Raw genomic sequence first — 27057 nt, forward strand, 5'->3', positions numbered from 1 at the left:
TTTCAACAGGTGGTTTGTGTTTGACACCGAAACAAAAGATTTGGTCACCGTACATACAGACGGAAATGAACAGCTCTCCACAATGCGTTACTCACCAGGTTTGGCATTCTTTGTTCAGCTGTTTGAACAAAAAAAGGGGGGGCACTGAATACTGTATAAAAAAGTGTTTGTCAATCCCTAAATATCACAGTCTTATATTTTATGCTTTTGCTGTCAGCGTATTTAATCAGTGGAGATAAAAAGGTGCATAGCTTAATGATGGATTCATTTTTAAATCTTCTCTTTCTTGAATAGAAAAATTGAAGCCTACTTTGGGCCAGCTCAAGTGACCTGTGGTTCCCTTAATTTGCCAATTTACAGGAACAGTTTTTAATATGGCAAAGGTGCCATGAGTTGACCTTTTCAGTCAGCTCGCTTAATTTTAGTGTGGTGCCAGGATGCAGCTCATGCATTGTGTTTAAGAATACATTTGAAAAGCATGTGAATCGTGTAGCGTGTCACAGTGTCAATGTACAGAATGAGAAATTTGTTTAAGGCTTCAGGGAAAAGTATTCCATCTTGTGCTATATTGTATGTTATTGTCACCAAAAGTATAAATTTATATTCTGCCTAATCGCCCTGACAGGGTCCTTAACACAAAATATGAATTAAAACTCCCATGTGTAAAACAGATCAAAACCCCAATTAAATAAATTTCATGGCTAATATTAGCAAAAAATAATAATCATAAAATGGCGGCATAGAACAAATTAATAATGTATTTAATGGGTTTTTTTAAAAAAATTGTGATCCACCTTGGAATTTTCTATGATAGGCAGTATTGAAACACTTTAATTAATTAATTAATTAATTAATTAATTAATTAATACATTAGTCACCTCAGCCCACTATTTGAAAGGCTTCCTGAAACAGCTTATATAGAGAATCCCACAACACAGATTCTGCCACTGAAAGAGTCCTGCTTTTTATAGATACTGGTATAAAGGCCAGGCTGTGGCACCTGAAACAGGGCTTTCTCAAATTCTTTCTTTTAACCCCATGTGGAGAGGTACATACGTGAAAGGGCAGCCTTGCCACTATCCTGGTCCATGTATTCCCCCCCCCAAATATCCTATAAAATTCATGTAAATACAAACATTTCAAGTGTTCCTTAAAATGCACTTGGTTGGGACCAGAAAGAGGACGTTTCTGTGGCTGGGCCTAGGCTCTGAAATTGCCTCCCAAGAGTGATATGCCACTCCTCTTTAAAGATCTTCTAGGATCTAGTGGAAACCTTATTTTAAGAAGGCTTTCCACTTGTAGATAGGTGTCTTACAATACTGGTTTTAACCAACCTCACCCAATCTGGTAACCCAAAATATCCAGAGGCCACAACTCCCATCCAACACAGTATGAGGCAATAGGAACTGTAGTCCAAACTTACTAATAATAACTTCTGATGCCACTAATACTGTATTGTTGATTTTCTAATGCTGCATATAGTATTTTAAATATTTTGGTAGCTGATGTTTTAGATTATTAATCTTTTGTTATTAGACTTTTGTGAGGAAATGTAGGGTGCGGATGTTTTCAGTCGGGGATAGGAAACGTGGTCCTTCAGAGGTTCTTGGATTCCAGCTTGCAATTCTGCAGCTGGAAGTTCAGAGCAGTAGCATTAAATACAGCAACATCTCTAGGTCCACAGGTTCTCCATCCCTGTTTTGAATAAATAAACAAATGAAGTAGTTTTGCATTTAATCTTATTACTGAAATTCTAGTCCAAGGGGCGTTGCTTCTTCCTAATCAGTGTGATTTCAGCCTTATGATAAAATATGTATTCTCTTTGTTTTGCAGATGGCAACTTCTTGGCAATAGGTTCTCATGACAATTGCATTTATATATACAGTGTTAATGACAATGGGAGGAAATACAGTAGAATTGGCAAATGCTCAGTAAGTGATCACATAATTGTTTAAAAATCATCTCCAGCCTTTCCTTTTTTTAAAAAAAAGATGTTTAACATTCTCTTCGTGATCTAATTTATTATCCCTAAAGGTTCGGAAATGGTAACAACCCTTTCAAAACATTTATAAAATAACTTTAACAATATTCTTTAGACACACTGCTCATTCTCCAATGCTAAATATTTATGCAAGCATAATTATTTCCAAAACTTGCACAATATATTCTTGTGGAAGACTATTGCGTGAGAAGTTTGGTAATATTGAAGACATCTTTTTAAATTTAAAAAAACAAAACAAAACAAAACAAAACAACAACAACAACAACAACAACAACAACAACAAAAATACACCATCTGGAAATGGATTTTGCCCTCCACCCAAAAGGATTGAGGTGGGAGAGAGTTGAGGAATACAGCATGGAAAAATTCTATCAAGGACCACACATTGGTCTGGATAGGAAACAGAAAAATACCTACAAAAGCCTAAGGCTAAAAAAGGGAGTGTGTGCAGCTCACATGCCATTCAGACAGATAGAAAAATCAGTTCTGGATGACCTGTTTGCAACATAAAACTCCTGTCTGGAAGCACCCTTCGTTGTTTTAGCTGCAAGCAGCTATCTCTCTGAGAGATGTGAACTGGTCTCAATTCCGTTCTAGTAAAATCACTAGCAACTGAGAGGTTGAACCTTTGACGCTTACCTACGGAGGCTTTCTTATTCAATATACCGTATTTTTCGCTCTATAAGATGCACCAGACCACAAGGCGCACCTAGTTTTTGGAGGAGGAAAACAAGGAAAAAAATATTCTGAATCTCAGAAGCCAGAACAGCAAGAGGGATCGCTGTGCAGTGAAAGTAGCCATCCCTCTTGCTGTTCTGGCTTCTGGGATAGCTGCGCAGCCTGCATTCGCTCCATAAGACGCACACACATTTCCCCTTACTTTTTAGGAGGGAAAAAGTGAGCCTTATAGAGCAAAAAATACGGTACTTAGTTTACAGTCAAGATGTCTACAAGGTGGATCTATATAACAGGCAGATAAAACCTTTCTTTGACATTGATAGAGAGTCTAGAAGCTCCCAGTTCCCCTGACAATTCCACCAGTGGAAGGATAGGTTGTTAGGGTTGTAAAAGGTAAAGGGACCCCTGACCATTAGGTCCAGTCGTGGCCAACTCTGGGGTTGCGGCGCTCATCTCACTTTATTGGCCGAGGGAGCCGTATCTAAATACTGATGCCTATTACCTTTTTGTGCTTTGATCTGTAGCTCAGACAGCATTTGAGCCACTACATCCTTCCCTCTGGTTATATTCCATGTGAACTGAACTTTGGGAGGCATGTGCCACTATTTTCTCCCAGCCCAAAGAGCACCTGGAACGTTGGACTGGAGCCTATGGTTCCAATATGGTGACCTGGGTTGCTACCAAACACAGGTCACCCACTGCTTTGAATGTAAACAAAGCTTCAGTATGCCTTTCCATGCAGCTTTTTAGATGTGCTCCAGTGTAATTCTATTAGGGGATGTTATGTCGCTGGAATTAATATAATGCATCTCTCTCCACAGGGTCATTCCAGCTTCATTACTCACTTGGACTGGTCTGTTAATTCTCAGTACCTTGTGTCTAATTCAGGGGACTATGAAATCCTATACTGTGAGTAACAAATAGTATTCTGCCCTTGGTACAGGGTTCATGCTTGGCTGCTAATAGATTCCTAATATGAATCACAAATCACTGCAGAGCAGACATTCGTTTTTGTCTCTTAAGTTTCTTTACTGTACAAGTTAATAATCGCTGTCACCCCCCCTCTTTCTCTCTCTTGTGCCCCTCCCCTTATTTTATAGGGGTTCCGTCAGCTTGTAAACAAGTAGTAAGTGTTGAGACCACTAGAGATATAGAATGGGTTACTTACACCTGTACTTTAGGATTCCATGTTTTTGGTAAGTATATAATAATAATAATAATATGTTATTGTTTGTACCATGCCCATCTGGCTGGGTTCCCCCAGCCACTCTGGGCGACTTCCAGCAAAATATTAAAAAATAATTAAATGTCAGACATTAAAAACTTCCTGATACAGAGCTGCCTTCAGATGTTTTCTAAAAGTTGTGTAATTCTTTATATCCCTGACATCTGATGGGAGGGCATTCCACAGGGAGGGCGCCACTGCCGAGAAGGCCCTCTGCCTGGTTCATTCCAAACATTTCAGTAAAGAAGTTCTCACTCTTGTTTCAGGTGTGTGGCCAGAAGGTTCAGATGGCACAGATATCAATGCTGTCTGCCGCTCGCAGGGGAGGAAACTGTTATCGACCGGTGATGACTTTGGCAAAGTACACCTCTTCTCTTATCCATGTTCACAGTTTAGGGTAAGGTACCAGCCACGTTATCCTTGCAGTTGTAAAAAGGATTATTTTGTAAATAGCCATCAAGTAAAAGGATTAATTGTTGTAATTTGTTTTTCTTGATGTTATTGCTGCTAACCATTTTATTGGAGATTTGAGGGGAAAGTTAATCTATAATAAAACATATAATCATCATAATTAAAACTTTCATGCAAGTTAACCTGAAGATTATTGACAAATTGCTTCTGATATACTGTATTTTTCCGTGTATTGGATGCCCCCATGTATGGGACGCCTCCTATTTTTGGGCACCCCAAATGAGGAAAATGGGGGAAATTGCCCTGACTTGTTGAAATTTGGGGGTGGGGGAGGATTGCCCAGAGGCTAACAGCCCCACGCATCTAACAGGCCACCTATCAGCTGTTCCCTCGCGGCAAATTTTTTTTTGGGGGGAAGAGTGGTGAAGCTTTTTCTTCAATTACTTTTAGCACTTCTCGCCTTTCCTGCAAAGCCTCCGTATAGTATTCTGCTTGCCTCCTCCCACTCTGCCCGCCCTACAGCTGGGAGGGAGGCTGTCGGCAGTACGTTTTTGCCGTGTGGTATCTTCGCGTGGCTCCATTTGTGCGCGTGCGGCACGACGTTACATAGGAGGAGCGCGGTGATTGAAGTAATATCCCCCCTCTGCGCCTTTAACATCAGCGAAACATCGCGCCTTATGCTCCTTCTGTGTAACGTTGCACCGCCGCACACAAATGGAGCCGTGCAAAGATGCCATACAGAAAAAACAGACCACACACGCAGCCTCCCCCATGCAGCCTCTGCCTGTAGGGTGGGCAGAGTGGGAGGAGGCAAGCAGACTGAGAATACTCCAAAGGGCATTGCTAGAGCAAGTTCCGTATTTATTTATATATTTAATTGCTATATTCCGTAGATAAGACGACCCACATTTTTAGACCTAAAAAATGGGGTGAATAATAATAATAATAATAATAATAATAATAATAATAATAATAATAATTAAATAATAAATAAATAAATAAAAATATTATTTATACCCCACCCATCTGGCTGAGTCTCCCCAGCCACTCTGGGCGGCTCCCAATCAAATGTTAAAAACGGTACAGCATTAAATATTAAAAACTTCCCTAAACAAGGCTGCCTTCAGATGTCTTTTAAAGATAGGATAACTGCTTATTTCCTTCACATCTGAAGGGAGGGTGTTCCACAGGGCGGGCGCCACTACCGAGAAGGCCCTCTGTCTGGTTCCCTGTAACATCACATCTCGCAATGAGGGAACCGCCAGAAGGCCCTCGGAGCTGGATCTCAGTGTCCGGGCTGAATGATGGGAGTGGAGACGCTCCTTCAGGTATACAGGGCCAAGGCCGTTTAGGGCTTTAAAAGTCAGCACCAACACTTTGAATTGTGCTCAGAAATGTACTGGGAGCCAATGCAGAAGACACCCTTGTCTTATAGATGGAAAAATACGGTACATGCCCCCCCTAACCAACTAAGCCCAATAAGACATTATCACTTCATGTGCCTGCTGCAAACAGCTGGATAAAATCTGTGAGCACCTTGTCAAAAACAGCACGGATTGCTGCCTGTACCGCCCCCAGTTAGACCACACAAAATGAGTGTTGTCCAAAGTGTCTTTGTTGGGAAGTGCAGTTAACAAACACAAGACAAATAGCTTTCTCTCCCCCCCCCCCCATATCGTGGTTTGATTGATTGAAGCAATGTGACATTACTTCTTTGTCACCTGGCATACAGCTATTGGTTACCGTAACTTCTTGTGTTGTCAGTGTTTAGACTTCCATTGCTAATGACCCTCTCTTTTCACAATGTCTTCCAGGCTCCAAGTCACGTGTATGGTGGACACAGTAGTCATGTAACCAACGTCGATTTTCTATATGAAGATACTCATCTCATTTCCACAGGTGGAAAAGATACCAGTATTATGCAGTGGCGAGTCATTTAGAGTAAACCCTGTATGAACGTACATGTGTAACCAAGGACTGGCTGTGAACCTAAGTTCTGTACGCACTGTATATGTAAGAGTTAACAAATGGTTGCCGTCTAGCCTAGTCACTGTGACTTTTAAGTTTCAAATCCTTACAAACCTCAGGAAAGCTAAGTTCTTGGCTGGCTGCCATACTTATTTCAGTAATTCATAAAGTATCACTTAAAAAGAAAAAACAGCAACAGCAGCAACACATCATTACTGCTCTTTTTGTTGTACAACATGTGAAGCAGTACAAGTCTAAAATGAAGTATTGACTTGGATGCTTATGCAATATATATGAACAGGACTTTTCTATTAAATAGTCACAAAAAAGCTTATTGTAATATTACATATATGTGCTTCACAGTTTCATTATTTATACTTTGTGCTGTCTAGCTGCGTAGTTAGAATATCTATAGTCGGAAAACTGATGGCATTCCCATAGATGGCAGCGGCAAAGAATTTGTATGGAAAGCTTAACCCAAGCTCGACAAAACAGAGTGAACACGCCACTCAGCGTGGCTGTTCCGTGGCAGTCATTTTAATGGGACTTGCGTAAGTTTGTCATATGAAATGAAACAGATGTTTCACTCAGCAGTACTCTTTCTGGGTTTTCTGGCTCCCATAGTAAAGAACTTGTTTAAATAATGTGAATGTTGGAATAGTCATTAACTTGCAATTTTTCCTGGCATAGCAAAATATTAAAAGTTCAAGGATACAATCTAGCAAAAGTTGGTTAAGACTTGACTTCCATAGAAAAACTGGAATGGGGTTTACTTGTAATCAACTTGAGTCTTAACTGGTTTCAGTGGAATAAGCATTTGCTAGATTGTACCAAGATATTTTCTCTCTCTCTTTGAAATCAAGCAATTTTAACTTGAATATCTCAGCAGGGATTACAGCTTCAGGTAATCTGTTTTCAAGGTGGAAGCTTTTCTCACATATATGTTCACAATTCCTTACTGAAAAATAACGAACCAATATGGCCACATCTCCGTTATTCAATTGATAGATAGTGAACCCTAATCTGTATATTGATCAGCATGAATGCAACTACCTTATACACGTGTAAAAAAATAAACAAATTAGCAATTCATAAGAAATAGTAAAGCATTCTAAGCTTTACTTGCCTGTTGCTTATGGATATTGTATATTCGTATTTTAAGGTCAAGTAGACAAAAATATAAAGGGATCCTTTGAACTGTACCACTAGCCTGCAGAGGAGAGATGGGGAAGTAAACACAAATAACTGCTAAGAAGACCAGCTGGACCGCACAAGCAACCCAAGTCTTCTCTTGGGGCTGCAGTGTTTTTAGGACTATCAACAAAGTAATGTGCAGGTCATGACATGTGTGCCCCAGGAGCCTTTGCAGTGTGGCAGAGGGTGCCTAACTTCAGATCATGTGCTGGTCATAAGAGTTGGATCTGCAATGGAGGGTGTGACCACAGCATCCCTGAGAGATGCCTGTCCACCTTTTGCTTGGATACTTCCAGCGAAGGAGAGGCCACCCACCTCCTGAGGCCATAGTTCCACCCTTGAGCAACTCTTGCTGTTAGGAAATTTCTCCTAACGATCAGCCAAAATCTGCTTTCCCGCAATTTCCACCCGTCGGTTCTAGTCCTTTCCTCTGGCGAAGCAGATAGCAAGCTTGCTCCATCTTCTGATGCAGCCATTTGGGACAGCAAAACGTGGGGGGGTGCCCATCACCGCAGTGCATAAGTTCCACCATACCCCCCCTGTGTGTTTTGCATGGACCAATATTTATAGTATGAAATAAATTGTGTTTTGCAATGAAGTAAGAGAGGAGGTGGCATAAAATAGTTAAGAAGGCCTTATTCGTTTTGATTGTGACACAGACTGAAAAATTATTGTTTACATTGGGGAATGTATCTAAAGACTTTAAACGAGCAGCGTTGTTGTAAGCAAGCTCTGTAAAGCTCAATAGGAAAGTGTTTTTTTTCTTTTTCTTATAAAGGATAGGAACATGTGAATTAATTGAGCTCTGAAGCACGGGTTGTTGAGAGTTATTTCGATGAAGATTTAATAAGTTTTTGAAGCTTTTTTTATTACATCTTCAACCTGCTACACTGAAAGTGCAGGACACCAATAAACATCATGTATCAAGAAAAATTGTTCCGATTCATTTATATCGCACGACTCAGCATGGATTAAATTCTGCACTGAAGCTGTGATATGCCGCAGCAACAGCAAGAACAACATTTCCTTTGTGTTTTCAATTACAAATTGGGATAAAATTTTCTGAAAACATCTTCAGATTTACCATCACGGATTATATTTTCAAATTCCTGTTCAATCCTTGATTTTGACAAGAAGCAAATTTTTTTCTTGAATAATTTTTATTTGGTTTTACAAATCTGTTCACATTCACATTCATCCCTAGTAAAAAATAAAACAAAACAAAAAAAAAAATTCACAAGATTCTTCAGAATCTGAAGACTTCCCTTCTTCCCTCTGTGGGTTCTTTAACTTTCAGACTGCATATTATAAATCCATCCAGTTTACTGTCCTCCATTGTATCCAAAATCTATGTATCATGGCAAGAGTTATTTAAAACCTGCTAAAGAGTTCAAGTGTTTACAGTGGTCTTTCAAATATAATATAAATTTGTCCCAATCTTTATTGAAGTTTTGATCCTCCTGGTTTCTGGTTTCGCCGGTTAATCTTGCCATCTATGCATAGTCCGATAGTTTTGTCTGCCAATCCATCCTGGTAGGTCTCTTATCTTTCCAGCTCTGGGCAAGAAGCATTCTAGCAGCCATAGTAGCATACATAAACAGTCTTTTCAATTCTTTCAGTATCTCTGCCCCTACAATTCCTAACAAAAAGGCTTCTGGTTTTTTAACAAAGGTTATTTTAAACATTTTCTTCAATTCATAATATATCATTTCCCAGAATTTCTTTATCACTTTACAATTCCACCACATATGATAAAAGGTGCCTTCCTTTTCCTTACATTTCCAACAAACATTTGAGCTTGTCCTATACATTTTTGTTAGTTTGGTCGGGGTTAAATGCCAGCGATACATCATTTTCATATAATTTTCTTTTAATGTATAGCACACTGTAAATTCCAAATCTTCTCTTCATAATTTTTCCCATGCTGTATAAACAAGTTTTTTAAATAACCAGTTCTGCTAAAAACACAAACAATTCTCACATATTACACACACACACACACACACACACACACACAACCAGCACATAGTACTGGATACAGGAATATAACTGTATAAATATAACTTACATATTCATAAAAAAAATGCTGCAGAATTACAGAGTATTTTTAGGTCTTTAATTTTGAAAGCAGTTTTGCATATAATTAGTTGGGGTTTTTGAAAACAAAACAACAATGCATGAGCGTAAGTGAATGCTCAATGCAGGAACTATTGCAGTGTGACCAAGGAAAGAAAAACAGAGACAAACTCTCAGAAAAATGCTAGAAATGTTTGTTTGTTTTTAATGTGCATTTGGAAAAATGCAATTTTCTAAAGAAAGCAGGCACATTAAAAATGCCTTTTGATACTACATTTTCCCTTGGCTTCTAAACGGTAATTACAGAGTATCTAGGCAAATCTCAGTCAGGAGTTGGAGAGCGCAGGCAACACCACCAAATGGGCACTCAAAAAAGATTACTTGACGCCATTAAAAGAACCTGGGTCTTCAGACAACCTTTGAGACCAGGTAACCTACCGTATTTTTCGCCCTATAGGACACACTTTTTCCCCTCCAAAAATGAAGGGGAAATGTGTGTGCGTCCTATGGGGCGAATGCAGGCTTTCCCGGGCTTCCTGCAGCTCTGCGCCAGCCTCCGGATCCCAGCGCGAAGCCGCGCGGGGCTCCGGAGGGTGGCGCAGAGCTGCCTGCGCTCCAGCGCTTCCTGCAGCTCTGCACCACCCTCCGGATCCCGGCGCGAAGCCACGCGGGGCTCCGGAGGGTGGCGCAGAGCTGCCTGCATTCCGAAGCCTGGTGCGCGCTGAAGAGCGCACCTGGGCTTCGCGCACCTCTCCGCAAGCCTGGGGAGACCGGCGTGGCTCCCTAGGCTTGCGGATAGCAGGCTGTTCCGGGGGCTGGGGTCAGGGGAAGCTCGGGCTTCCCCCGCGCCTGCCCTGTGCCTGGGGGGGAAATATATTTTTTTTCTTTATTTCCCCCCCCCCCCAAAAAAAAAAATAGGTGCGTCCTATGGGGCGGTGCGTCCTATGGGGCGAAAAATACGGTAGTTATTATCAAATGGCACTGGTCTTTTCCTTTAGTGTGTATGGTTTTGTTTGTTATACAGTGGTACCTCGGGTTACAAACACTTCGGGTTACAGACTCCGCTAACCCGGAAGTAGTACCTCGTGTTAAGAACTTTACCTCAGGATGAGAACAGAAATTTCTTGCCAGCGGCGCTGCGGCAGCGGGAGGCCCCATTAGCTAAAGTGGTGTCTCAGGTTAAGAACAGTTTCAGGTTAAGAACGGACCTCCAGAACGAATTAAGCTCATAACTAGAGGTACCACTGTATTTCTTTTGCATTAATGTTTTGCTTCCAACTTGAGTCTCTCTTTTATAAGGCAAAAGTGAGGTACAAGCATTTAAATGAATTAAAGTGCAGTGACTTTCCTCCCAGGACTGAAGGCCCCCCCTCCCGAATAGCCAGACTCGAGAGAGTGATTCTGAGAGCAGTGGTAGTCTTGGCACTGTGCCTAGTGAACTGCCAAGTGGAAACTTTTAATATTCCAAGTTGTTTTTTTTAAAAAAAGAAAGATTAAAAAGATGGATTTCTCCGTTTCCTCCCAGCTTCTGTATTCCAGTACTATATCAATTACTGGCATGTTTCTGTATTATTTTAACAACCTTTTTATATAAAAAAAGAATAAAACCATTTCCAGAGGAGGAGGAGGAAGATTTTGGATTTGATATCTCGCTTTATCACTACTCAAAGGAGTCTCAAAGCAGCTAACAATCTCCTTTCCCTTCCTCCCCCACAACAAACACTCTGGGAGGTGAGTGGGGCTGAGAGACTTCAGAGAAGTGTGACTAGCCCAAGGTCACCCAGCAGCTGCATATGGAGGAGCGGGGAAGCGAACCCGGTTCACCAGATTACGAATCTACCGCTCTTAACCACTACACCACACTGGCTTTCCAGAGAAGGAGTAATAGTGCTCAAGCATGCAGCAAAGAGGGCACAGGTCTGTTCCTTAAAGCTCTGAATCCAAGCACTATTTTTTTTTGTCCTGGAGTTTTCCCCACAGAAACCCACTCTTCAGCTAATCCAGAATGCGGCAGCAAGACTGGTGACTGGGATTGTCTGCCGAGACCATATAACGCTGGTGCTGAAAGACCTACATTGGCTCCCAGTACGTTTCCGAGCACAATTCAAAGTGTTGGTGCTGACCTTTTAAGCCCTAAATGGCTTCGGCCCAGTATACCTGAAGGAGCGTCTCCACCCGCATTGTTCAGCCCAGACACTGAGATCCAGCTCCGAGAGCCTTCTTGCAGTTCCCTCACTGCAAGAGGTTGCTGGGGACCAGGCAGAGGGCCTTCTCGGTTGTTGCGCCCTCCCATCAGATGTCAAGGAAATAGACAACTACGCGACTTTTAGAAGACATCTGAAGGCAGCCCTTTTTAGGGAAGTTTTTAATGTTTGAAGTTTTATTCTGTTTTTCAGGTTTTGTTGAAAGCTGCTCAGAGTGGTTGGGAAAACCCAGCCAGATAGGCAGAATAGAAATAATAAATTTATTATTATTATTGTTATTATTATTATTTTATTACACTCAATCGGCGCAAACAACAATTCACGTTTTCCCCCAGAATTGTCGATTGTTCCAATTCAGCTTTAAAGAGTGGGTTTTCGTGGGGAAAGCTCCGAAGCAAAAACCAGAGTGCTTGGATAAGGAGCTTTAAAGCACGGACCATGCCTGGAAAGCACATAGGTAAAGTGGATAAGCCCAGAGCGTGGTTTGCCTTTTCACCACTCGCTGTTTACCCACTTCAGATCTCCCTACCCCAGAATGTGGACAAATGCAAATGCTTCTCATTGGATCGAGAAAATTGACAAAGGGTTGGCAGTGCCCATCATTCAAGCAAGCTAGCCCAACAACCCCTCCACCCTGAAGTTAGGGATCGGAAATAACAGGGGGGTGGGATCATGTACAACATGGTTGCATATACCCGACAAGAAATATAATTGTTGGGAAATCCATATTCCATTGGAAATAGCCATTGCCTGCCTGAAAGTGTGAAGTCTTAACAGTGAAGAGAATCTTCCCTCACTCGTAAGTTGGTTCTGTATTGCGTTATGTGGCTTCCCATCCTATCCTTCCTTTTAGGATTAGTTTCACCCTTACTGATGAGGGTAGCCTGTATCTGTTTGGCTTTTTTAAGGGAAAGGGCCATAACTCAATGGTGGAGAATTTGGTTGGCATGCAGAAGGCCCAAGGTTCATAGAACCATAGAACTGTAGCATTGGAAGGGAGTCTGAGTGTTGTCTCGATTTACCCCCCTGGAATACTGGAATGTCAGTTAATTGATTTTCCAAAACAAAGAGAAATAAAACATACACTCTTACATTCAACATTTTTGTGTCTTCTTATTTACCATGCGCATTATCGCGCCCGGACTTCCTTCCTTCCCTACATCGGCTTTCACAATTAACATCCTCTCTTACAGATTCTTATTTACACTCTGTCCACGTCACAAGATTTATATTAACCCTGCTACAGTCTTTAAGCTTCTACAATTATTTCGTAGGTACTCAACAAATTTACTCCACTCCTCTTCGAACTTTGTTACTTTTTGGTTCTGAATCTTATAGGTCATTTTCGCCAATTCTACGTATTCAAGCATTTTCGTCTGCGACGCCATTAAAGTTGGGATTTCCTGGGTTTTCCATTTTTGAGCCACTAGGATCCTAGTGGTGGTTGTGGTGTACATAAATAATTTATGGTCCTCTTTTCTTAATTCATCCCTAGCAAAAAAGCCTCTGTTGTTTTTTTTTTTTTTTTTGGAAAATGTATTTTAAAAGTTTTTTCATTTCGTTATAAATCATGTCCCAGAATTTTTTCATTTTTTTACATGTCCACCACATGTGAAAAAAATCACCATCTTTTAATCTACACTTCCAACAAGCTTTGCTACTCACTCTATACATTTTTGCTACTTTAACCGGAGTGATATACCACCGGTACATCATTTTCATTAAATTTCATTAAATTATAACACGCCGTAAACCTCGCACCTTCATCAGTTAAAGCACCCATGACAGATGCCATCCAACCTCTGCTTAAATATCTTCAAGGAAGGTTCGATCCCTGGGAGACACCGTGGGTGCTGAGGTGGATAGGCCAGCAGAATGATTTGGCTTGGTATAAGGCAGTTTCCTGAGTTCCTTCGTAATGGCAACTTGTCTACTGGACAGTCGACATGCATGTATAAGTAGAAAAGCCATTAACATTTCACCTTCTGAAATAAATAGCAGTAACAGCATGCATACGTTCAGTCCTGAGGAAACATTCCAGAAGCTTTGGAACAACGTCAAAATTGGCCGAATGACCTTGCAGACTGGAAGTTGGCTGGTGGCTATTCAGATTCCTGCATGCGGTGACCTAGCAGCAAAGATAGGCACTAACTCTTGTTGAGTCTTGGCAAGGATTTTATTTTCTCTAGATTAGAATGTGCAGGACCACTCTCTTTTCTAAAGGAGCTGCAGGATTGCTTTCAAAAACATGCTTTTGGTCCAAGTAAGTTTTCTCAGAAGAACATCTCTCGTGAAACTCTGCCGAAGAAGAAGAAGAAGAGTTTGGATTTGATATCCCGCTTTATCACTACCCGAAGGAGTCTCAAAGCGGCTAACATTCTCCTTTCCCTTCCTCCCCCACAACAAACACTCTGTGAGGTGAGTGGGGCTGAGAGACTTCAGAGAAGTGTGACTAGCCCAAGGTCGCCCAGCAGCTGCATGTGGAGGAGCGGAGACCCGAACCCGGTTCCCCAGATTACGAGACTACCGCTCTTAACCACTACACCACACTGGCTCCACACTGAACCTGTGTGTATGAGCAAAGTATGCCCCAAACACTCTACTCCACAAAAGTTAATGCTATAATAAACTCGCTGGTCTTTTAAGTTGCCACAGGGCTATTTGAAGTTTCCCAACCAGACAGTGACTGGTGTCATACTCCTGCCGATACTTATTTTATTTGGATGTATTTATTGAAAAATATTAACCACCCTTCAACAAAAGGTTCCAGGAGGCGTGCAAGAAAGACGTTCACAAAATATGGTGCGCCAAAGTGAATAAAAGGAATTCACGCAACGTACGTGTTTATTTAAATCGAACAAACATTTGAATACTAGGGGCTGTGCTCCGCACCCCACTTGCCATCATTAAACCACTAGTACTTCCCTAGACAGCATCTTAAAAAGCAGACACATCACCTTGCCAACAAAGGTCCGTATAGTTAAAGCCATGGTTTTCCCAGTAGTGATGTATGGAAGTGACAGCTTCCATAAAGAAGGCTGATCGCCGAATAATTGATGCTTTTGAATTATGGTGCTGGAGGAGACTCTTGAGAGTCCCATGGACTGCAAGAAGATCAAACCGATCCATTTTGAAGGAAATCAGCCCTGAGTGCTCACTGGAAGGACAGATCGTGAAGCTGAGGCTCCAATACTTTGGCCACCTCATGAGAAGAGAAGACTCCCTGGAAAAGACCCTGATGTTGGGAAAGATGGAGGGCACAAGGAGAAGGGGACGACAGAGGACGAGATGGTTGGATAGTGTTCTCGAAGCTACTAACATGAGTTTGTCCAAACTGTGGGAGGCAGTGGAAGACAGGAGTGCCTGGCATGCTCTGGTCCATGGGGTCACGAAGAGTCGGACACGACTAAACGACTAAACAACAACAACACTTCCCTATCGCACCCTATGCAACTATTGAGCTTCCCTTTTCTTTTTTCCAACTACATTTCTGAAGCCATTTTTCTGCAATGTCACTTTGTACCCATTTTCACCTTCAATCGCATATGCATGCCTCCCCCCTCCTTTTTGTGATTCCCCCTTGCATGGAGACACCCCCACCCCGCTATTCTGCACCTTCCTCCTTCCATACATTGTAACTATTAAGCACTCGTTTCACCTTTTGACCAATTATGAAGCCGCCACACACACACACCCATCCCTTGACCCCTGTTGGACCCCTGCTTTCATCTTCACCCCCCATTTCCATGCTGCTGCCTCTCCTCTCATATTCTGCAGTTCTGCCCTTTTGCACAGACAACCATTATTACAATCTATGTTATTTGGAAGATGTAGAGAATCTAAATAGCAAACCTGCCAGTTTGCTTGTTCAGTTGGAGATGGTTAAGTTCCGCTGATGGATGTTGTTCCATGCTCACCCAAATAGTTTGATGCTCCCCCAAGCATAATTCTCATTCAGAAATGGAGGCAGCCCTTGGCCAGCAGGGGTGAGGTGCCTAAAATAGGGATCTCAATATAAAGAAAACCCATAGAGAAAAATTAGGGTTCCCTTCCCATTTGGGGAGCTGTCAGTTCTCCGATCCAGATATTTCCAAAGGTGGCAAATTATGGACAGGATTAAACTAACAAGTCCCATCAGCAGTAGTGTTGCACATGGAAGGAGAGGAGGATAATTCCATCTGTCTAGCTAAAATGCTTGCACTAACGAAATAATAAATATAATAATAGTAAATATAATAAATATAATAAAAAAATATAATAATAATAATTTATACCCTGCCCATCTGGCTGGGTTTCCCCAGCTACTCTGGGCTGCTTCCAACAAAATATTTAAATACAGTGATCTGTTAAACATTAAAAGCTTCCCTAAACAGGGCTGCCTGCAGTTGTTCTGGTAGTTGTTCTTCTCTTTGACATCTGGTGGGAGGGTGTTCCACAGGGCGGGTGCCATTACCGAGAAGGCCCTCTGCCTGGTTCCCTGTAACTTGGCTTCTCGCAGTGAGGGAACTGCCGGAAGGCCCTTGGAGCTGGACCTCAGTGTCCAGGAGAACGATGGGGGTGGAGATGCTCCTTCAGGTAAAACGACCAGAAGAGCACGACATTGATTTCCTCCTTTTGGCTGAAACTCCACAAACATGGGATGACTTCAATGCATTGGCATATATGTATTATGATCGATCAATTTTTTACGCATGCAAAGACTGACCTTGTACATAGCCTATGGATGATGCTGTAACTTCATCCTGGGGCAAGTGATGGTGGAAACGATATCTAACGCCAGCTCATAGTGGTATGCACTTGTAAATCCTGAGTTGATTTGCCGAAGAGGGAAGAAGTGCCCAACTAATACACCTACTGACTACCTCCGCTGAGCATTGACAAAGCAAAAGAAAGACTTATCAATGTGGCACATTTTGTCATGTCCTCTTACCTCCACACTTACACAATGGGGACAAGAGAATTGCCTTGCTGGCTCAGACTATGGTCCATTGAGTCTCGCATTCCTTTTCAAAAAAATGGCTGGCGCGAAGCCTTTTGGTGCTCAAGAGCAGGGCATGAAGGTGACAAGTACAGTTGCTGTTTGTCCTCTGTATCTGCACAGCTAAGTCCCATTTAACTATTATGGCTAAGAGCCAATAGGAATATAAGGCCAGTCGTAAATTCATGCTAATACAAGATGACATCGTTCCCTACGGTGGCATTTTCACTGCAAGGAAGAGGCACTTGTGGGATTCTCTGCCCCGGGTGCCAAAATAAATTGGCTGTCCTTGGGTAGCAAAAGTGACCTATTGCATGAGGTGGTGTGTGCTTGTCTAATGCGTGAGTGGTGAATTTGGGCTCGGGCTTGGTAGTGGGAGGTGGAAATTTGCTCCTCCGCCTCAGGCAGCAAAATGTCTTCAGCTGACGTTGCAACAAGACTCCAAGTCCAGCGTCCAGTATTTTCACCTTAAGATGGCAATGGCTAACCTATGTCCCTCCCGATGTTGTCCAGCTCCTCCAGCTCCCATCAGCCCCAGCTAGCATAGCCTGTCATGGGAGCTGGAGTCCAGGAACATCTGCAGGGCTACAGGTTATGCACTCCTAGTTTAAAATAGGGAAAGGGAGGACCACTGTCTGAGACTTTGCGGAGTCTGAGAAGACAATGCAGCGGGACTACCAAGTTCTCAATCACCACCACTCAAGGCAACTGGAATTGCATTGCTCAATGCAGTGGCAGACCTTGTGTCGTAGTCCTGTGCTGTTAGCCAAAGCAGAGCTCAGCGGAGGGAGAAGCCAGCCAACCAGCCAAGTCTCAAGGAGGGTACTTGCCTGGTGGCAGAGTCTGTACACAAGGTCCAGTCCAGTCCTAAGGTCATGAGTATCTCAGTTCACGTAGTCAGACGATCCGGGGGGGGGGGGGGTCAAGAAAGCCGAGGGTCCAAGGTCATAAGAAGCAAGAAGCAGTGAGATCTGGTCAGGAGCAATGAATGTTGTTTCCAGCAACCGACTGAGGCAGGAAACCCTGCTTAAGAAAGCTGGAGTCAACTGGTTCTCATCAGGAGCAAGAAGGCTGATCAGCAGCAGGTGGAGTGTCACTTCGCCTTCTGCTCCTTCAGGCTGCTACTCAGCAGGTGAAGCTGACTCCTGGCCCATGACTTTGGGGTCTCAAAGTTCAGCAGTGCCCTGTGTGACACCAAAATTTATCACCTTTGCAACCAAACTGGTCACAGTCACCTAAATCTGCCTCTGTTCAGTGCCACAGGGGTCACTGCTGACATTATCAGGCTTTTTTTTGTTGGGAGTCATTCTGTAAAGATGTTTGTACCTTTAAGAACTGTTTCTGTGAGCTTTGGGCAGATTGGGCACAGCTGGTCATGACTACAAAAGCAGGAAAAGTTGCAGTTTGGATTTGGCCGCAAGAAAAAATACCCACAAGCTTTGCTGTTTGTTGTTTTGAAATAAAACCTTTATTTAATTTGGTTTTACACTGGTCTCGTGGTGTCATAGCTTCTGTCATCTGCCACCAGAGGAAAAAAAACCCTCTAACGTTTTTATTTTGGGCATCTCAACCACAATCCTCCTTCCCAAAATATCTCCTCCCTTTTCAGATAAGTGTGTTTAGGTGACAGGTGTGGCTGATCCATGACCCAGGAGGCACATGCAGTGCCCCCTGCAAGTCCAGAGAGAATAATAGTCAATGGAGAAGAATGAATGGACAATGGATGAATGAAGGGAAGAGTTTGGGTGCATGAGAGAATGGATGATGATGATGAATGAGGAATGAAGGACAAGGAAGGGGACAAATAGGATGTTCCACCCATTTTTCACTTTGCCCCACCCAACATTATGTGGTGTGTTGCCTCCACCAGTTCTCCCCAAGGGACTGTAGCCTTCAACTCTGAAAATGCTGCCCACACATGAATTAGGACTTTAGGCTTAAATGGATAATAATCAGGGACCTTTGAGTGACCCAAGACAAGACAGTCAATAAGGAGGAGTGCCTACAATTGTCCTAGAAATTCTTTGTAATTCTCAGGATAATAGTTCTGGGCTAACAAGCCTGAATTAAGAACATCTATGAACTTTTCTTAAACATGCCTGTTTAAAAACCTGAAAGGTTTAAGAAATGAGAAGGTTCCTGTCAATCAGCATTGGCACCTTTGTGATGTCGAAACAGAGTGAATGTGTTTTGGGAAAAGATATTCTTTGGCATCCATCTCTTAGGAAGTTTCTGCGAGTGGGCATTTCGGAGACCACCCCAAGGTCATCTTAACAGAGCAAATACTGGGTTGCCCAGATGGGAATGTGTCCCTTGAGCTGGAAAATGTCCCCCACCCCAGTCTGAGGGCCCGGGACAAAAATTACTCCAAGAAATTGGTTTGTGTTTGTTTTTGTCACTGGGGTGTTTTGTTCTTGTCTTGGCAATGTTAATGTATTGGAATAAAAAAGTATATTTTTCCCCAAACAGAAACTGATCCAGAGAAGCAGGCTTCTTCTGAGATATCCCTTGCTTGGTTTTGAGACCTTTCATTGCTCCTAGGGCACTTCCAAACACCAGTTTATTGTGGTACTGGTCCTTCTGTAGCCTGCAAGTTCCCAGCCTCTCCAACATCTCCATGACGTCACCCTCACCAAAGCGCCGCCCTGCATTACCCCCTCCCCTTTAATCCGGATTAACTGCTTCCAGCTTTTATTATTATTATCGGATTTTCCTGAGAAACGGCAAATCCGGGTAAAATCGAGGGGCGGCATGTGATGGCATTTTGATGAGGACGACGTCATACAGACGCTGTGCAATATGTCCATGCGTTGCGCAGAGCAGAGTCCACAATAAACTGCCCCGTTACATTGCAAATACATTGCAACCACCCCAAAAGGATTTTGGGGGTGTTTTTTTTTGTTAAAATAATAAAAATAAATCTGGATTAGTGATCATAAAGGAGCCCCAGCCCTCCCCCGCATGCGCGTGAATTTCCAGATTAGGGTCATAGGCAGTGGCTTTCTTTTTTTCCATTTCAAAAAATTGTTTTTTCCACCAAAAAGGCTAAATCGGGATAAAGGCGAGGAAGAGGGAAAGGGCTGCAATGTCGATGCCAAGGCGTCTGGTGCGCGCACGAGGAGCCCCCCGTTCCCACCCCCAATATCCTGCAAGAATCCACGACCGCTCCGAGTACGGAGGCGCGCCTCGCTTGGTGGTGGCGCACGCGCGCTTCGCCGCGCCCGGGCTTTGCATGGCCGCCTCGCGTGTGCGCTTTTCTTCCCCGCCCGCTCTGTGCGCGTGCCTGGACGGGCTCGCCAGGTCGGCGATGCCTCTGCGAGAGCCGTAGCGGCGGCAGGCAGGCAGGCAGGCAGGCAGACAGACGGGCGGAAGTGTCTGTCAGCAGCAGCGGGCAGCCGAGCCCCGCGGGCTTTGTGCGCTTCCTCCTCCACCTCCTCGCCGTCGCCTCCCTCCCTCCCGCCCCACGCCCACCACCCTCGCCTCGCCACATCCCGGGAAAGCGGAGCGGGAGGAGGAGGATGGCCGGGCCCCTGGACCGCTTGCCCGGCGCCGTGGAGAAGCTCCCCGGCAGCTAGCGCCCTTGGCCGGCGGGGACGAAGATGCCATTGCGCGCCAGCCGCAGGCCGCCAGGAGCAGCAGCAGCAGCAGCAGGGCGACTGAGCAGCGGATGCAGCGACGCCAAAGCCCGCCGGGCTCCCTCCTCCTCCTTCTCCCGGGCGCCGCTCCTCCATTGAGCATCTGACAGCCCGCAGTAGCGCGAGACGCCGCCGCCGCCGCTTTTGCAGCCGCCGCCGCCGCCGCCGCGCTGCCGAGCCCGGGGCCCGGGCAAGAGCTTCCCGCTGCGCAGTGGGAGCTGGCGGGGAGACGCCGGCCAGAGGCGGCTGCGCAGAGCTCGACTGCGGGGAAAATGAGGTGAGTCAGCCGAGCTGCGGCTGCCCCGTCCTTCTTTCTCCTCCTCCTCCTCCTCCTGCTGCTGCTGCTGCTGCTGCGCGCCGAGCGCCCTCCTTCCCTCCCTCCCGGATGCTGCCGGGAGAAGGCGAAGGGAGAGAGGCGCGCTCGGGCAGGCAGGCAGGCAGGGACCCCTCACCTGGCAGCAGGCGGGCAGGTGCAGGCAGCGCCTCGTGAGGAGAAGAACTGGCGGGCTTGGGGCAGAGACGCGCCCCGGCGCCGGGATAGGCTGGGCATGGGCTGCCTGCCTCGCTTCCTCAGGCCTAGCAGCTGCTTTCGTTGGAGCCCCAGCACCTACCTTCCTCCCCCCCTCCATACCTAGGAGGGGAGGGGAGTTGCCTGTGCCCCTTAACCGCTGCGGTCTGCAGCTCCGAGCAACCTTTCTTAAAAAAAAAAAAACCCCTTTGTGGCAGGTTTGCTGTGGCACAAGGGTCAGCTTCCTAAGGGAGGACTTTTCCTCGTCTGTCAGAATTTATGCCTCGGTTGGGTGCCAGGAGATGATCAACTTTTGGGGTGTTTCGTTGTGACAGGCAAACATGGCTTTGCCTCTGGGATCTGCCACATATCCTGCTGATCTCTGTTCTGCCGTGGGAAGCTGGTTTCTGTGGATGAAGCTGCTGTGAAAGACACAAGAGTGAGCTAGACACCAGCTGCCGTTGCCTCCCTCACAGTTGGCAACCCTAAAACTGAGATGATGGGATAATATCCAGGGAGGGAGCCTCTGAGCACATGCAGAGTGCCTTGTCCTCAGCATAGAGGCCTGATTCATGTGGTGCATGTCTTTCTGGCTTGCCCACTGCAGGAATTAGCGATGCCATAATTCGCAAAGTGCTGGATGTTGCCCGAGCCGTGCTTGGAGTAGTCCCACTAATCTCAGTGGGTCTACTTTAAGCACGACTAAGTCTGGGTCCAACTTAAAGTCTGGAGGCAGCAGAGAGGCATGTCTTGTTTCTTCAAACGATAGAGGTTTCACACTGTGTTGGAATCATAACCTGCCCTACAAAGTCGAGTCGGTTGTAGGTGGTAAGAACCAGCCACTTGGGCACCTGAGATTAAGGTGTGAGAGAGAGAGAGACGAGGGTGGCACACTTCCAGGTGTGATTCAGCATCAGTGCTTCTCTTGGAAATGTAAGCAGAGCTGTTCTGGCAGTGTGCATCTCCATCCTTCCTCCATTGAAAAAAAAACCTAAGCGTCACTGCGCCTCCCAGTCTTTCACCAGAATGGATCCCATGCTGGTGGGTGGTGTGTTTTAGACACGATTGGCTGTCATTCCTTCAGCCTTTTGACAGATTGCACGCTCTGCATCCTGGCAAGTGGTTGTGGGGTTTTGTTTTTACATCTCATTTCTGCCCCAGCCCTTGTTTCTGCTGTCATGTGCAGCTTCCGCGAATGTAACACAACGCCTTAATTTCTGTGCTGGAAAAAGCAGCAATTTGCTTCTAGGTGCCTGTGCTATGTACTCTTGAGTATCCCCAGGAAAAGAAAAAGCACTGGGGAAAAGTACTCTGTGTGTGTGTGTGTGTGTGTGTGTGTGTGTGTGTGTGTTGTGGCCTTTGTTGCTAAGTGTCCATGTCTCTGCATATGTATATAGATTGCCATCCTAGTCCGCAAATAAATTTGGTGCCTTTCCAAGTAACGCGAGGTCTTCTACCGAGGTGTATGTGTGTGCATATAGGTGTGCTAGCTCTCCCAATTCATGCAGAGGGAGAGGGAATGGGCATCAGTATGCCAAATGACTACGTAGTGCATCATGTGGAGAAACACAGAGAAAGGTGCATAGCAACAGAGATGGAGGAAACGCGCAACTCCCCTCCATTGGCAAGAATGTGGGTGTGTTCATTCCTTCCGTTGCTGCAGCCTTGCATACCCTGTGCTTGGGTGTGCTTGTGTGTTCAGAGGTTTCTTGCTTTATCTCCATGGTGTGATGTTTGTCTACGTCTTTTATTTGTTTACAGGCGATGTGTTGGATGGGGGGGGGCCTTAATCTCTCCCCTCCCCTCCCCTTTTTATAAAAACGTGTGTGTTGGATCCATCCTTGCCCAGTTGATTCTCACTCCTTTCCTTGCCCCTTCCACCTCTGTATTCAGTTCTGCTTTCTGTGCCTGTAGGATGCAGATGTTGGCTAGGCATATATTTGTGGTATCTGCCTCTCTGCGTGTATTTTCTAAGGGAGACAAGGGGAATGGGAGTTCTCTAATAAACACCTCTTGGTTTCTTCTGGGGATGCAGGAAACAAAAACACTCCTGGGATCTTCTTCCTTTATTACAGTGTGGTTGTCTTGGTGTAGTTAGAGATACTGCAGCTTGTGTGATGGGAACACACTGTCCCCCACCCCTTTTTTTTGCCAGTGACTTTGGAAAAGATCCAGGAACAGAGTTCTGGCTGAGGCTACTGGTTTAGCAGTGCAAATTCTGTGCAGATGGTATAATTGCTCTTGTGTGCGTGGCATTTCATTATTTATATGACAACCAGTTGGGGAGAGATCAGAATAACTTGGGAAGGAAAGAGCCTATCTTTACGTAACCTTTGTCTCTCTGAGGTAACTTCTTCTCCCAATTCAGAGGACCACAATAACAGAACCACTCATATTTACAGTGGCTGGGTCATGTTATGCTGAGATAATTATTCAATGTCAGAGAATTTTGCTTCTTCCTCTTAAGGGCAGGTTATTTATTAGGGAGGAATTGGGCATCCTGGAAAAAAACGAGATTGTCTCCCAGTCTTTCACCAGGATAAATTGATAAAATGCTAGTGGGTGATGTTTTGGGGGTTGTTGCCCCCCCACCCATAATTGACTGTCATTACTTAAACCGATATGGCAGATTATGTCAGGGGTTATAAAAAGCTGCAGACAACACATCAAAATAGCTCACCACCAGCATGGCGCTGTATGTGCCTGTGCACATTTTGTCTCCTGCTAATCCTTGACACTTAACATGCTATTTGGTGCGTTTCTTAACGCTCCAGTTTTACCCATGCCTTTTAGGGTTGTGGTCAGTAGAACCCTGTGTTACAGTGAACTAAAAAACGACCAATCTTGATTACAGCCAATTTAAGGATGTTTGTTTGTGCTCGGGACTTGAGGTCTCTTTCTGTTATACGCTGTCCTATTTAGTTAAACCATGTTTAAGCTCAGTTCAGACATCACATCAGAGATGTGGTTGAGGAACCTTAATTATGGATTCATGTGTTGTGTGAAATAGACAAACTATGGTTTGTGATTAACTGCAGAACCAGAATTGGAAACCATGGTTTGAAGCGGCTTTGGAAACCATGGTTTGTGCTAACTGGCCTGTTGTTATTTATGAATCGACCAACCGTAGCTCTTGCCGCTGTTTCCCCCCCAGAGCCTGTTGCACCTTGGAGAGCAGGATTGGACGTATGAAACAGAGTACAGAGACAGTTGAAAACCAAAGCCAGCAAGCTACTCTGAGCCATATTTTGCCTGCTGTGCACTTGAAAGCTTTGAAAGCATGGTTTGGCCTCTTTAGTATGGTTAGTGTGATAGCTCTATGGTATTAGGACTTCTATGCACAAGTATTTGGGATGGAGGCTTAAAAAGCTACAAAAAAGAGATAGAAATAGCTGGCTTGTGCTCAACCATCATAGCCGCTTCCTAATGACCAAACTGCACTGTTCGTCCTCTGTTGTCAAGGTCCATTGTGCCTGCCATAAAAAAGTGGTAGAACTTCAGGCAAGCAAGGTTATTCTACTTTTTCTGGTGGGTTCTGCACAAATGGATGTTTTGCACTGAAATTTCCTTGGGATCATTTCCCCTCCAGTTGTCTGCTTGTGAAACTTTAACCAAAACTTTGGGGCAGAGAGGGAGGGAAGTGGACATTGCACAACTAGATGTTCTATCAAATAAGTCGGCGATGTTATGAGCACAGTGAAGAAGAAAGATAATCAATGAGGGTGGGAAGCAAGCAAAATGAGGTGCCAAGTGGGAAGAAGCTTCTTGGGATGGGATTAGCTCTCTGCTGTGTACACACCACAAACAGTTCACTTCTAATCCGGAAGCACATCTCAAAAGTACACAGCCAGCTAACAGACCTTAACTTTCTCCAAATTGGAACAGGCTCAAAATAGTTCTGAGGTGGCTCAGGACTTCATGGCTGCCATGACTTTCCTAACATGCCATTGGCCCACATTGGACCTTGTTTTCACAACTGGGCAGGAAGAGGGTGATCCAAAAGTGGGGGAGGGGGTGTTGACACCAGTCCCTTGCCATAGTCAGATGCTGAGATTCAGGCTTTCAGCCCCTTTTCTCCTCTGCAGAGTCAGGGGACATGTTAGGATGGTCTGCCCTTAGAGGCTGATGGAGCCAATGGGTTTCCAATGGTTCTGGAGGATTTTCTGGCTGCTATCACTGGTGCTCCTGTTGAAGCTCTGGCTGACTTCTGGAACATCCAAATGGCTAAGGCTGTTGACCCTGTGCCTGAGTGCCTGCTACTGCTTGGCCCTCTGGTATACTCCAGAATTTAGGAAACAAGATGGGAGACGGCTTGAACATGAGTGGAGGAAAACTGCAGTTGAACATTGGTGGGTTCTCATCAAGCAGTGGCAGTAAAGGCATCCAAGAAGGCACAAATTGGGGCTTAGGCCCAGTTTTTGTACAGAAACTGCTTTGATCACCCTGTAGGATGACCTGTATTGGAAAAGAGAGACAGGGGAAATGCATCCTTGTTCATTCTCCTTGATCTCTGAGCCCTTTATGTCCAAATGCCATTTTCCCTGATGGGCTGTGCGTATTTAGTGGAAATATGTTCTTTTTCTTTTAAATACTCTGCTTTTCTTATGGGGTAAAGCGCCATCAGTGTTCAAAACTCCCATCGTTCTAGGCACATTTTGCGACAGGGAATTTCTTTAGCGCGAGCAGTTTCCGAGCTCTGTGCCTAAGATTTCAGATTTAAAACTGCAGAGTGGAAGGAAAGGATGAGCTTTTTCTGCCTCCCCACTTCCAGCTACTCTCTGAAGACTGGAGAAGAGACCCTCTTAGGAATATTAGGGGGTTGGGCAGGGGAAAGACTAGACCATGTGAAAAATGAACATAATATTTTAGCTGCAGTTCATTCATTTTCTGCTTTGTATTCTTGTTATAAAAAGCGCACCTAGACATTCAATTGTTGTACCCATAATCTAGGTTTAAGGTGCCATTTAGCTCCTAGCTTTCAGATTTCAGCTTCTAACACTGAGGGCCAGGTTATATATGGAAATGTAGTACATTGAAAGGTCCGTTGACTCTGAGTTTAAGCAATGAGTTTGCCTTATTGAACATTGGGATGCCTCCTGCACTTTTGCACACTACCTGTACTACCCTGGTGTGATCCCTGTCCCACGATTGACTTATTTCATAAGCAGTGCCTGCCCGGGTCAGATTAAGTCCCAACAGGTTGCTGCTTGCCTTGAATCCCAGGCCAGTTGCTTGTCCTCCTCCGCTGTTACAGAATGTCTTGTGCACAGCATCCAGCCCACTGCTAATTTATTTACCTCTGTTCTTGAGCTGCAAGAGCTTTATACACCAAGGCGGTACAGTATTTGGGAAGGGAATGTCCTGCCCGTTTAAATCTGCAGCCAAAGTGTTGCCCTGATCCTCCTGCCTACCAAATGTGGTACGGCTGCAAATACCCAAGAATTTATGCAAGATACTAAAAAGCAGTGGTGGTAGTAAATTAAACCGAAAGAAGAGAGAAGCAATGCATGAGCAAATATTGTTTACTGTAGCCAATCCAGAATTGACCAGATTGCAAATGCTCTTGATGCATTTGGCCAATTTATTTGGGCTTTCTTTGGGGGGGGGTAGGAGACAGAGAGAGAACACCTCTTGGATATACATGCCTGCTTCTAGAAAGCATGCTTGCCAGTACAGAGTTTCGTTCATTCTGCTTTCTCTGTTGTATGCTGCAACAGCGTCAAGAACAGACTGTAAACCTAATTCAGCTTGTAAAAAATCAGAGAGATGGGGGTGTCTTTACATTTCAAGCCTGGTTTAGCTGAATTATGGAGCAATAGTATGCAATCCTATGGGGTTTACTCTCAGAGAAGTTAGCAACAAACTTGAGTCTCATTAACTTTTGGTGGGCTAGTTTGCATTTGGGCCTTCATCTGACTTTGTAGAGCTTGAAAACATATAAGAACAGGCATAGACAAACTCGGTCCTCCAGATGTTTTGGGACTACAACTCCCATCATCCCTGACCACTGGTCCTATTAGCTAGGGATGATGGGGGTTGTAGTCCCAAAACATCTGGAGGGCCGAGTTTGCCTATGCCTGTACAAGAAGTATTAAATTGGTGCTGATGTAAGTCAGAGGAGACTGATGGATATTACAGCCTAGTTTATGTTACCTTTTCCCCATCACAAAACTCCTTC

General features: G+C 44.5%; 2 protein-coding genes across 15 annotated transcripts in view; both read left to right on the forward strand.

Annotated features, from left to right (window-relative positions):
* EML1 (EMAP like 1) overlaps positions 1-8411 on the forward strand; it is a 130242-nt gene extending 121831 nt beyond the window's left edge. For all 7 annotated transcript variants that reach the window (XM_083612471.1, XM_083612470.1, XM_083612467.1 and 4 more), the window contains 6 exons: positions 10-98; positions 1834-1931; positions 3502-3589; positions 3781-3876; positions 4172-4302; positions 6131-8411. In XM_083612471.1, coding sequence (XP_083468597.1) covers positions 10-98; positions 1834-1931; positions 3502-3589; positions 3781-3876; positions 4172-4302; positions 6131-6256 — 628 coding nt within the window. In that variant the 3' untranslated portion in view covers positions 6257-8411. The remainder of the gene's footprint in view (positions 1-9; positions 99-1833; positions 1932-3501; positions 3590-3780; positions 3877-4171; positions 4303-6130) is intronic.
* An 11513-nt stretch (positions 8412-19924) lies between these two features.
* The window catches only part of EVL (Enah/Vasp-like), a 141696-nt gene continuing 134563 nt past the window's right edge, over positions 19925-27057 (forward strand). For all 8 annotated transcript variants that reach the window (XM_083613075.1, XM_083613049.1, XM_083613050.1 and 5 more), the window contains exon 1: positions 19925-20648. In XM_083613075.1, coding sequence (XP_083469201.1) covers positions 20644-20648 — 5 coding nt within the window. In that variant the 5' untranslated portion in view covers positions 19925-20643. The remainder of the gene's footprint in view (positions 20649-27057) is intronic.

Source organism: Podarcis filfolensis (genome assembly GCF_964270895.1).
Source record: "Podarcis filfolensis genome assembly, chromosome: 1".
Classification (NCBI taxonomy): domain Eukaryota; kingdom Metazoa; phylum Chordata; class Lepidosauria; order Squamata; family Lacertidae; genus Podarcis; species Podarcis filfolensis.